The 13,077-nt window shown below is 43.9% G+C and overlaps 1 protein-coding gene across 3 annotated transcripts in view; it reads right to left on the bottom strand.

Annotated features, from left to right (window-relative positions):
- Cbfa2t2 (CBFA2/RUNX1 translocation partner 2) overlaps positions 1 to 10,224 on the bottom strand; it is a 178,909-nt gene extending 168,685 nt beyond the window's left edge. Inside the window, exon 1 of one of the 3 annotated variants that reach the window (XM_023714913.1) lies at positions 10,084 to 10,224. Coding sequence is in view for 1 of the 3 variants with exons in the window: in XM_023714910.1 (XP_023570678.1) it covers positions 10,053 to 10,086 (34 nt within the window). In the remaining 2 variants the exon portion in view is untranslated. Of the gene's footprint in view, positions 1 to 10,052 lie in introns of all 3 variants that reach the window. The other 2 variants (XM_023714910.1, XM_023714911.1) reach the window with 2 other exon arrangements.
- Positions 10,225 to 13,077: the final 2,853 nt, after the last annotated feature.

The raw sequence follows: 13,077 nt of genomic DNA, 5'->3' as shown, positions 1-13,077 counted from the left end.
AAGCTTGTTCTAAGTAGGTGCTTTAGACCACTGAGCCATCTCCCCAGCCCCAGTATAGCATTGAGGCACCTTCCTCTTAGCAAAGCATAGACAAATGTGTAAGGGAGAGACTGCCTCTCATTAGCTTTCAAGGACTTCAAGTAAATCTTTAAAATTCAGTGGTTACTTTCTATTCTATGAGGTTCAAAACAATTCTCTAAAACTAAGGTATGAAAATAAAACTGGAAAAGCAATCCTTACTTCCTTACTTCTCTCTTGTTTTCCTTACTCTGAAAATAGTAATTTATAAACTAACTCATCTTGGTCCTACTGTTCCATTCATTCATTATGCACTATCATTTAAACCATCCTTCCTAAAGATATTCATTAAATTCAAATAACTCCTCAGTTCTATCCCCAGCTAACCTGCCTTACCAGACACGACCATAAGGCAGCCTGAGCTAGCCCCTCTCAAAAAAAAAAAAAAAAGTGGGGGCAGGGAGATGGTTAGGGGGACCCCGGAAATGGCTCAGTGGAATAAGCGCTTCCCTGGCAAGCGCAAGCGCCTCAGTTCAATCCATGGTTCCGCCAATAAAATAAAGAAAGAAAAGGAAAAAAGAACAAAGCTCCAAAACATTAAAAAAAAAAAAAATTCAAATAAGTGACTGGAAAGTCTGTATCTGAATGCACCCTGCAAGTGTATTGTAGCTCAGTAATAGAGCCCTTACCTGGCATGTATGAGGACCTTGGTTCTACCCCAGCATGATGTGGGGGATACCCCACACAACAGACTTAGTACTCAAGAACAAGCTTAACATCAAACTCTCAGGCCAGGCATGGTGGCACATACCTCTAATCCCAGGACTCAGGAGATTGAGGCAAGAAGATTGGTTCAAGGCCAGTCAGGGCTACATGGCAAGTTCAAGGTCAGCCTGAACTGCATAGTGAATTCCCATCTCAAAAAAACAAAAACAAGGGCCGGGGAGATGGCTCAGTGGAATAAGCACTTCCCTGGCAAGTGCAAGGGCCTGAGTTCAATCCCCGGTTCTGCAAAAAACATTAAATAAAATAAAAATACATAAATAAAGAGCTGGCATATAAAAAACAAAAACAAAAAACCAAGTCAAACTTATTTACTTATTTATTTATTTATTTATTTCCAGTGCTGGAAATCAAACCCAGGGACTTACACATGCTAGGTAAGCACTCTGCCACTGCGCTATATCCCTAGCCTCTACTTATGTTTGGATCTATTCACATGTGGGAAAGCCAACTGGCTCCAAATCACCATAAATTTATCCTTAAAAAACCAAGAGGAAGATAATACCAGATTGTGGCACAAGCCCTCTAGAAGGCTGAGGTAGGAGGATTACAAATTCTAATAAAATTCTCAAAATAACAATCAAAATAACTCTCTATATAGCCTAGTACCAAAAAAAAAAAAAAAAAAAAAAAACACAAAACCTAAAATACAATTTAATCTAGTAAACTCCAACTCGTAAATACTCAAACTTAACCACCCTAGCACATAGGTCAAATGGTAACTTTGTTCATAACAGATAAATTTATAACCCAATTCTACATATAGCTCACTGAAATGTCAATTCTAAACTAACATGAATAAAGCAGGTGACTCATTAAAGTTCTTGAGCAGTATTACTCTCAAGGCCTCCATCGCCCTTCACTCAACTTACCTGGATTTGGTTATTAACTGTATGACCTCTCTCAGTCTATTCATTAATCTGTTTATTTTGGGGGGAGTCTTTTTTCAGACAGGGTCTCATGAAGCTCAGGCTGACCTTAAGCTCACTTTGCTGGTCTTGAACACATAACAATCCTCCTGCCTCAGCCTCCTGAGTGCTGGGATTACAGGCATGTATCAACATGCCTGGCCTGTTTCATTAATTTGTAAAGAAAAAGAAAGAGAGTTTAGGGGGCCAGGGAGATGGCTCAGTGGAATAAGCACTTGCCTGGCAAGCACAAGGGCCTGAGTTCAATCCCTGGTTCCACCAAAAAAAAAAAAAAAAAAAGAGAGAGAGAGAGAGAGAGTTTATACTATCTCTTAAAAAGTGAAGTGGGGCCAGGAAGATGGCTCAGTGGAATAAGCGCTTCCTTGGCAAGTGTAAGCACCTGAGTTCAAACCCTGTAGTACTTCCTTGCAATCCCAGCACTCAGTAGGCTGAGGCAGGATCCCATAAACTTGGAGTATATAGTGTATTCAAGGTCAGCCTGAACTAATAAGAGTGGAGAACTAAAAGATAAAAGTGTAATGCATGGCCTGGTATCAAGCCCAAAATAAAAAAAAATTCAGTCAGTCACAACTGTTAGTAGGCAGGAATTATCCCCACTTACAGATTAAACAAACCACTAAATCTTTTTTTTTTTCCTTTCTTTCTGTATTTTAGGAAAGGGTCCACAGGGTGTTCAGGGTCCCACTACCAGATCAACCCGCAGTGATTCTCCCGCCCACAGGCCCCCAACTGTTCAGATTACAGGTGCACTGGTCACCACGCCCAATCTCAATGGCTGTCTCAGTAAGACTCAGGGGTGGGGCCAGCAGGCAGGCCCAGGGATCAAGCACTGTAATCCCAGTGCTGGGGAGGCTGAAAACAAGCCCAGGGATCAAGCCCCAAGCCCCCAGCTCCTATGCCTGCCCTTTAATCCACTGAGCTATTTGGCTAGCCCAAACCACTAAATCTTTTTTTAATTTTATTTATTTATGTGTGTGTGTGTGTGTGTGTGTGTGGCCAGCTCAGCCCACCAGGGGGTGGGGCTGGCTGGCACGTGGTGCTGGGGGATTGAACCGCGGTTCCTGTGCTTTGCTAAGCTTGTTCTAAGTAGGTGCTTTAGACCACTGAGCCATCTCACCAGCCCATTTTTTTTTAAATTTTTTTGGCATTTGAATTATTTATTTACTTATTTTATTTCATTTATTTTGTGTGTGTGGCCAGCTAAGCCCACCAGGGGGCGGAGCTGGCTGGCTTGTGGTGCTGGGGGATTGAACAGCGGTCCTTGTGCTTTGCTTAGCTTGTTCTAAGTAGGTGCTTTAGACCACTGAGCCATCTCACCAGCCCCCAAACCACTAAATCTTAAAGGCTGAATAATTTCCCAGTACAAACAGGTCTCAAGCTGAAAATCAGCCTCCAAGTTCTGCTTTTCTCATTATATCAAATCTAGCTCGGGGGTCGGGGAGATGGCTCAGTGGAATAAGCGTTTCCCTGGCAAGCCCAAGGGCCTGAATTCAATCCCTGGTTCTGAAAAGAAAAAAAAAAAAAAAAAGAAAAGAAAGAAAAAAGAAAGAAAGAAAAAGAAAATCTAGCTCGGGGCTGGGGAGATGGCTCAGTGGAATAAGCGCTTTCCTGGCAAGCACAAGGGCATGAGTTCAATCCCCAGTTCCAGAAACAAACAAAAAAAACCCCCAGCTCATGTGCATCCCTGCCTTCTGAAGATAAACTAGGTTTCTAACTATTATTTAAGGGACATAGAGATAGCTCAGCGGCCTAACCTCCTCTTAGGCAAGTGCAGGGACCAGAGTTTGCGCCCCAGTACCGCACCAGCCCCACACCTGGGCAGGCTGAGCCAGCAACCAAGTCCAGGTATGGTGGTGCACGCCTGTAATCCCAGTGCTGGGAAGGCTGAAAACAGGAGGATCTCCATGAATCTGAGCTGTGTACTGAGACCTTGTACAAAATAGATTTAAAAAACAAAAAATTATCCTAATTGTGTGACAAGAATATTACTTGCAAGACAGGATATCATGTCTGCATCTTGCACAATGAATAAACACTAAGACAACAATATGCAATGTATTAATTACTGAAAATGTGCCAGTAATTGGTTGTGAAACTGTCTCAATGATATTTCTCAATAAAATTAATAATAAAAAGAATATTATTTGCTCAGTGATGAACTCAAGAGCTGCTAAAAGCATATAAAGCCATTTGTCAGGTCAGGGACATAGCTCAGTGGCACATGCACCTTGCCTGGCAAGTGTAAGGTCCTGAGTTCAATCCCTATTACTAAAAAAAAAAAAGCCATTTATCTCAAGAATAACTGGCCTTTTTGGCAAGTGCAGGGACAGGGTTAGATCTCCAGATCTGCATGCCCCACCAGCCCTGCCCCCCCCCATGCTGAGCCAGTGACAGAGTCCAGGTGTGGTAGCGCACACCTGTAATCCCAACTCTGGGGAGGCTGAAAACAGGAGGATCACCAAAAGTCGGATGGGCATAGTGAGATCCTGTACCAAAAACACAAATGAAAAAAAAGAAAAGGAATAACTGGCCTCAGATTATACTTCTTTTAATTTTACTTCCCCCAAATCTAATAGTTGAAGTTGAGACCTAAATACATCAATGTGACATAACAGGCAAGAAGCACCATGAGACAATAACCAATTATAAATGTGCTTACCTAGGGTAGTCTATCTTCTGATTTATTGTATTTCTTCCTCTCTTTTCTCTCCCTCCCCTCACTGCCCCCTTTTTCTCTTCCTTTCTTTCTTTTGCTACAGATTTGACCCCAGACTCTTCAGCATGGTAGGTCTACCACTGAACTATACATCTCCAGGCTCTAAACAAATTATGTTTAGACAACTAAATAGGCAGAATAAGGTCAAAAACCACAGAGAGGAAAAAACTGTGCTGCTGTGAAAAGTTCTGGAATAGGCTTCTTTTCCATCTGGCCCTTGTGAAGCACAGCTCCAGCCTGAATTCCTTGTTATTCTATTAACATGTTATTCATTCAGGTTCCCAGTAAATATAAATCTTAAGAATTGCTCTCACCAAGCGCTCCACAGCATCCAAATTTTCCACACTATACCCTCATCCAGTAAGGTTTGCCCTTCCTCTTCTTTAAGAGCAAAAACCCCTTTTCCTCTTTATTTATTATTATTTTTTGTACCAGGAATCAAACTCAGGACCTTGCAGGCCACTGAGCTATCTCCTTGGCCCCCATCCCTTTTCTTTATTAAGAAAAAGACCCCTTCTTTCTTTAAGGCCTGGTTTGAATGTCACCCCTTTAACTGGTCCTTACTTGGATCCTCAAAGAACTAGAAATTGTGCTCCTTCTACATTCCTCTACTTATAGTACTTAAAGCACCTTGCCAGTTTTCAAGTGTAGGGCCCCTATAGAGAGATCCCAAGACATCTAAGTATTCCTCAACAATTACAGCATCCAAAACAGTGCTTCAAACACTATTTAAGTACTTTACATAAATCAAAGTGTATGCCTATGTTTGTCATTGCAATAAAACTACAAATGAAGTAGACACTCTAATCACCTCAATTTTACAAATGAGGAAAATAAATGCTAAGTAATATGCCCGGGGCCCACAATATAGCTCAGAGGCATTAAGTGCCTGCCTAGAAAACAAAAAGTCCCAAGTTTAATCTTCAGTAATGGGAAAAAAATTTTAATAAATAAATAAATAATAATGTGCCCAGTATCAAAGCTTGTTAAGGACTGGCCACCAGATTCAAACCTATATACAAGTCCCTAAGTGAATTTCAGAAGTTTAAAATTTCACTGTAGGGGCCGGGGAGATAGCTCAGTAGATAAGCACTTGCCTGGTAAGTACAAGGGCCTGAGTTCAATCCCTGGTTCCACAAAGGAAAAAAAAGAGAGAGAATAAAATTTCACTGTAAACTATCACATTTTTTTGCCAATAAACTAGATTTTTTTCAGAGTAGCAGATATGATGGATTGAGAGGACATTCCCATTACAAAATCTATAATTTTTTTTTTAATTTATTTATTTATGTGTGTGTGTGTGTGTGGCCAGCTCAGCCCACCAGGGGGCAGGGTTGGCTGGCATGTGGTGCTGGGGGATCGAACTGTGATCTCTGTGCTTTGCTAAGCTTGTTCCAAGTAGGTGCTTTAGACCACTGAGCCATCTCTCCAGCCCCCAAAATCTATAATTTCTACCCCAAGATGAATACTTACTATACAAATACTAGGGTTTGAAAAGACCATACGGGGGTGGTTTGGTTCCCTGACCTGCGGTGCCAGCCCCACTCCCAGGATGATTGAGACCGGCTGTGGTGGCATGAGCCTGCAATCCCAACTCTTGGGTTTTTTTTTTCCCCTTTTGCAGAACTGGGGATTGAACTCAGAACACTGCGCTTGCCAGGCAAGTGCTTATCCCACTGAGCCATCTCCCTGGCCCCAATCCCAGCTCTTGGGAGGCTGTAAACAGGCAGATCACTATGAGTCCGATTTAGTAGTGAGACCTGAACACCCTGTAGACCCTTCCCTAAAATAAAAAAAAAAAAAAAAAAAAAAATGCAACCTCTAAATTTACTTACAGCTCATCCTTCTGTAAAATGGCTATTTTTGCAAAAGTTGTAAAATGGAATAAGGATTTTTTTGTTGTTGTTGTTCCTCGAATGCCTTCAGGGCACTTTTGGACTTTGGGAGAGTTGTGAGGTTCGAACTCCAGCAACCTGAGGCTGACAGCTTTGTGGAAGCAGCCACTTAAAGGCCTGAGCTAGGGCCAGGACCCCTTTATAAGGTTTTTTTTTTTGCTCCGAATGCCCTCAGGGGTGGTTTGGCTGGCTTGAGTGTTGTGGGGATCGAACTACAGCAACCTGAGGCTGACAGCTTTGTGGAAGCAGCCACTTAAACAACTGAGCTAAGTCCACGCCCCAAAAGTTGTAAAATGAAAGAAAAAAAAAAAAAAAACAAAAGTTGTAAAATGTAATACAATGTACAGCCAAAAATATTCCTATAATGTGTATGTATATTCAACCATACTTCCTAACAGTATGAACCTGAGGCCACTGCTCTAGACTGCACCCCAAGGGAATCCACTTCAGGGCTTGAGCTCCTTCCTTGGTTCTCTCTCCCTAACACAACAGTTAAAAACAAAAAAGCCAGACATAGATAGTGGCACACACCTGTAATCCCAGCACTTGGGAGGCTGAGGCAGGGGGATTCATTTTGAGCTTGAGACCAGCCTGAAGTACATAGCAAGACCCTGTCTCAAACACACACACACACACACACACACACACACACACACACACACACACAAATTTACAATCAAAACTATAGATTTTAGGGCTGGTGAGATGGCTCGTTGGTCTAAAGCACCTACTTAGAACAAACTAAGCTAAGCTAAGCAAAGCAAAGCGCAGGGACCGCGGTTCAATCCCCCAGCACCACATACCAGCCAGCCCCGCCCCCTGGTGGGCTGAGCTGGCCACACACACACACACACACACACACACAATAAATAAATAAATAATTTTTAAAAACTATAGATTTTAAAAATAGAAGCTGGAGGGCCAGGGAGATGGCTCAGTAGAATAGAACTGGGCCTGAGTTCAATCCCCAGTTCCACCAAAAAAAAAAAAAAAAGCTAGATATGGTAATGCATGCCTGCAAGCCCAGCATTTCTGAGGCTGATGCAGGAGGATAGTCTTAAATAAGAGGCCCAACCTAAGCTACATGACTTCAAGGACAAATTTAATGATACAGCAAGACCCTACTTCAAAAAAAAAAAAAAAAAAAGAAAGAAAATGAAAAAAGATAAGGCACTAGGTAGCTTCTAGAGTACAGCAGATGGTCGGTATGGAACCTAAATATATCACAAGGACTTTCATGGAACAAAAAAAAAATCTCAGTACCATTTCATTTTGTGTGTGGTAGGGACAGGAGTACCAGGGATTAAATCCAGGGCTATGTTCCGAACCCCTTTTTTGAGACAGGGTCTTGTTACTAAATAGCTCAGGCTGAGTTTGCAATTATGATCCTCCTGCCTTATTCACAGAGTGATGGGATGACAGGCCTGTACTATCAATGCCCTGCTTTCCAATGTAATTCATTACATTCTTTCAGATTAAAATACAAATATGAGGGCTGGGAGATGGCTCAGTGGAATAAGTGCTTCCTTGGCAAGTGCAAGGGCCTGAGTTCAATCCCCGGTTCCGGGAAAAAAAAAAAAAAAATACAAATATGTACAGTAAGAGCACAGTTTTGGAATTTAAGACAGTATTCCCTTAGGAAAAAAGCCAATACAACTTAATTACATAATAACCAAAAGTAGCTGTACTTCTGGGCATATTTTAAACTGGAATATTTGGGGCCAGGGAGATGGCTCAGTGGAATAAGCACTTCCCTGGCAAACGCAAGGGCCTAAGTTCGATCCCCAGTTCCGCCCAAAAAATAAGAATAATAAATAAAATAATCTGGAAAATTTAAATGTAACCTGGCATGGTGGTGCATACCTGCAATCCTAGCAGAGGAAGGCTGAAGCAAGAGGATGAATGACCCTGCAACCCAAGGAGATCCTCCCTATCTCAAAAGCCTAGGGATGTAATTCAATGCAAAGTCCATGAATTCAATCCCAGTATACAAAAACAAAATAAAGTCAGATAAAAGGTCCTTTCACTTTACTAAGTGAATTCCTTTGTCGACCTAAAGAGTCACCTGTTTGCCTCTCTAGTTATAAATTCCAAAAGGAATGGATTAAACTATGCAAAACTGCAAACGATCATGGAAAGGCTTTAACTGGGTGACTCATACTTCGTATTTTTAAAAAATTTATTTATTCATTGGATAGGGGGTCTCCCTACACAGCTCAGATTCAGTGATCCTGTCTCAGCCTCCCCAGTGATGGGATGATAGGCATGCGTCACAATGCTGGTTTTGGGGCCAGCATGGGTGAGCTTGGGATTCCAGGGCCAGCACAGTATGTGGTACATGAGATCAAACTCGGGTCCTCGCACTTGCCAGGCAGGTGCTATCTCCCCAGCCTAACTTTGTATTTCTTCAACATTTAATGATTACCAAACAAAGAGGAAAGGCTATATAAAATCTCTCTTCGACGTTGAATAACATCTGTCTTAGGTAGAGCAGAGTTCTTAATGCTCCTCAGTAGCATCCTCTGTAAAATGGACCTACTTAAATACCTTTTACTTACACTGTTGCCAGTCTTAAACAAGAGGAAACATTTGAAACAGATTTATCGGTTTTCTCTTTCACTAAATTTCTTCCTTCTTCCACCTAAACACAAAACCGAAGCCAATCTATATCTTGTTTGTTGCTATATTCCCAGAACCTAGAGTGATTTTTTTTTTTTTTTTTTACTTAAGAGATGGTTTAATTAAAAGGGAGAGATTGTTCAATAAATATTAAATGGAGTACAAAATGCCTGGTGCGAAAAAAGTTGGCTGTTATTGTTATTGTAATGAAAAACAATTAAAATTTTATTGTTATTAAGCGATATCACCCCTTCCTCCTCCCAAGGATCTCATAATTTTAGGTGGAACACAAGATATTAGAACATTGAGATAGAAGTAAAAATAACGATTGACCCCCTACAGTGGGGCTATCCGACGAGAAAAATAAAAACCTATAAACAAATCCACGACCCGAGCCCAATTTCGGACTTTTCCGAGTAAGGTTCACAAAGAAGGAAACTAAACCGCGAACAATGACAGTTTTCTTGCCTGTGTACGTGCCAAGATCTGTACCAAGCCTTGTGCGGACCTCACTAACCCAGCTGCTCTAGAGGACTGCAGGCAACTCCTCACAGCCCCATTCTCCAGACGCGGTAACTGAGATTCGGGGAGAGCCAAGGTCACAGACATCTGGTGGGGGAGCCGGGACGCGAGCCAGGCAGTCCCCGCCCGCGCCGCTCACCACAGGCCCCTCCGAGGTCACCCGCGCCTCCCAACACCTCCCACACGTCTCTCCAACGCTGGGTTGTGTACTACGTGTTTCTCCGAGCCGGACTTGTGGCCCCAGTCCAAGAACAAAACAATACTTGTCCGGGGCACGTCAGTGGACGCGCGCCGGCCTGGCTTCGAGGCCGCGGTCCCCACAGCGTCTCCACACCGCGAGCCGCGAGCCCTCTGGTGCCGCTGGAAGCAGCGGGGTTGGCTTCAGGGACCCGCGAAGGCCCAGGCTGGCGCGTGACCTTGGACCCGCCGCTCTGCCTAGGGCCTCAGTTTCCCCATCTCGGCCTCGCGCGTGGCGGGGTGGGGGTCCCTCTCAGGAGCCTCGAGGCACGCGAAGGCGCTGCAGGCCCCTCACACGCCCCCCTCAGCTGCCCGCCTTCCCGCCCCGCTTACGCTGGAAAGCGGCCGCTCCAGGGACGCCTACCATCGCACGACGTCGCCAGCGGCGCACCGCCCGCCTCGGTCCACAGCCCGAGTTCCTCGCAGGCGCCGCCGCGGGAACTGCAGACGTGAGCCTCGCAAACACCAACGCCGCCGCGTTTTCCTCCACTGCCGTTAGGCCGCGCACCACCCCGCCCCCCCCCCGCCCCGCCCCGCCCCACCCGCGGGACACGCCCCCGCCGCGCGCTCTCGCAGCCTGACCAACGCACGCGGAAGCCCTGCCCCAAGACCAGCTCCTGAGAAAACCCCGCCCCCTGACCCGCCCCTTCCGTGCAAACCTATCGCCCTATCCCGGTGCACTCTGCGTATCAGACCCACCCCCTGCGTCAAGCGCCCGTCACGAGCAGGGCGGATCTTTCAGACTTGGACTTCCGGATAGGCTACAAGTGGCACAACGACGCGAATGCGGAGCCTAAGAGTGGGTGTTGGAGGGAGGGAAACTGCCTCACCTGAGTTTTCTGTGTAGGGGACTGATTGCTTTTATGTGAGTCCATGGGGAAATTGCTTTCTGTCTTCGCCCTACAGCTTTCTAAATGTCTAAAATGGCATTATAATATTACTATTAGCTATCATTTTTTTTTTTTTTTTTTTTTTGAGGAACCAGGGATTGAACTCAGGATCTTGCACTTGTCAGGGAAGCGCTAATTCCACTGAGCCATCTCCCTGGCCCTTAGCTATCATTTTTAAGGTGTTTTTAAAATGGGGATCTCACTATGTTGCTCAGGCTGGTCTCTTAAGACATGGGTATAAGTGATTGATCCTCTTGCTCAGCCTTTAGAGAATCAACAGGTGCGCGGCAGCTGTCATATTGAGATTTTTATCTCGTTTGGGTGCTGTTTTTATGCACTCTGTAATCATCACAAGCATGTGCCAGATCCTGATTCAATCCCAAGTACCACAATTTTAGAAAGAAAGTAATTTAATTCACTCGGATGGCTTGTGCACTTCACTGTGCTTATCTGCAGCCAGGGCTGACAGACTGCAAACCTCATAGGAGTAAGATAAAGAAATTCTGTAAGTTAGAACTGAAGAAGACACAAATACAGGAGAAAAATCCACCGTCTTCAAAAGAAATGACTGGTCAATCCCCGGTTCCGAAAAAAAAAAAGAATAGAAAGAAAGGAAGGAAGGACTAAACAGAAGAAAAAAAAAAAAAAAACAAACAAACTGAATCCTGACGAGGCTTGTCCACCATTATGTGCCCCTGCATTGCACTTGCCAGGCAAGCCTCATTCTATGGAGCCATGTCCCCGGCCCCAACACTGCGTTCTTAACTGCTTATTTCAACTCTTCTAACTTTTTCCACATCAAAGAATGGAGAACTACGGAAGACAACTTGTTTGCCTACCTCTTACCTTTGCCTTGCTGGCTGTCAGGGATGGAAAAGAATTTAGACTTTAGTGAAAAAGAAGCTTGGGTGGGATGAAGGTAATGATGTAATCCCAGCTGGTCCCGAGGGGGTCTTGCAGCTTTAAGTCAGAATGGCCTTTTGTTTCTGTTTCAAATGATGGGGGGGGGGTGCACTAGGGTTATAGCTCAGCAGGTACAGCACCTACCTAGTAAGCACAAGGTCCTGAGTTCAATTCCCAGTACCAAAAATAATAGTAATCAAATGATTTTAAAGCTGGGCCCCCGGTTCCGCCAAAAAAAAAAAAAAAAACCAGGTTCCGCCAAAAAAGAAAATAAATAAATAAAAATAAAGCTGGGCATGGTGGCACAGGCCTGTAACCTCAGCACTTGGGAGGCTGAGGCAGGACAGTTGTTGTGAGTTCCAGACCACCCTGGGCTACATAGTGAGCTCAAGGCCAGCCTGAGCTGCATACCAAGACCCTATCTCAAAAAAACCAAAACAAAAACATTTTAAGGCCGGGGATAAAGCTCAGCAGTATGCTATCTGCCTGGCAAGCACAAGTCCTGACTTCAATTCCTAGTACCAAATAAATAAAATGGCAAATTAAAATCATAAAATGCCTATGATCCCAGAACTTGGGAGGGTGAAGCAGGAGGATTGTCCCAAGTTTGAGGCTAGCCTTGGCTACACAATGAGTTCCAGCCCAGCCTGAACTACATAGCAAGACCTTGTCTCAAAAAAAATTTTTTTTACCCAGGTGCAGTGGTGCCCACCTGTAAACCCAGCAGGAGGCATTAGAATTGGTGGGAATTTGAGACCAGCATGGGCTACAAAGTGAATTCAAAGCCAGCCTGAACTGCACAGCAAGACCTTGTATATATCTAAAAAAGTTAATTACTGGGGCTGGGGAAATGGCTCAGTGGAATAAGCGCTTCCCTGGCAAGCACAAAGGCCTGAGTTCAATCTCTGGTTGCGGGGGAAAAAAAAAAAAAATTACTGGAATGGACAATTTTTAATATACAAAAAAAGGTTTAAAGACTTTGTGGTTTTTAAAAAAGGTTCAAAACGTTTTTAGGGTTTTTAAAAAAAGGTTTAAAAGCTCAGTGGCATGGTGCCTGCCTGGCAAGTGTGAGGTCCTGAGTTTGATTCCCAGTACCCAAGAATAAAAATTTTTTTAAAACTAAAAAATGGGCTGGGGATACAACTCAGTGGCATAAGTGCCTGACTGGCAAGTGCAAGGGCCTGAGTTCAATCCCCAGTACAAAAAAAAAACCAAGAAAACAAAACCCTAAAAAAATGTATTGAGGTGTATTTTATGTACAGTGAACTACATTGTAATGTAGAGGCTACAATTTGGTGAGTTCTTTTTCTTTTTCTTTTTTTTCTGTACCTGGGATTTGACCTCAAGCTTTCACCTTGAGCCACATATCCAGTTCTTTTCTTTATTGAGAGAAAGAAAGCTCTGGTCCAAGAGAGGGACTGGAGTGGGGGGCCCAAGCAGGTAGTTCTACCCCGAATATGTATTTTATGCTTTTTTTTTTTTAATTTTTATTTGTGTGTGTGTGTGTGGCCAGCTCAGCCCACCAGGGGGCGGGGCTGGCTGGCATGTGGTGCTGGGGGATTGAA

The sequence above is a fragment of the Octodon degus genome, unplaced genomic scaffold (assembly GCF_000260255.1).
Source record: "Octodon degus isolate 3935 unplaced genomic scaffold, OctDeg1.0 scaffold00037, whole genome shotgun sequence".
Lineage (NCBI taxonomy): Eukaryota > Metazoa > Chordata > Mammalia > Rodentia > Octodontidae > Octodon > Octodon degus.
Note: the sequence above shows the minus strand (reverse complement) of the source record. Positions and strands in the feature narration are given on the sequence as shown.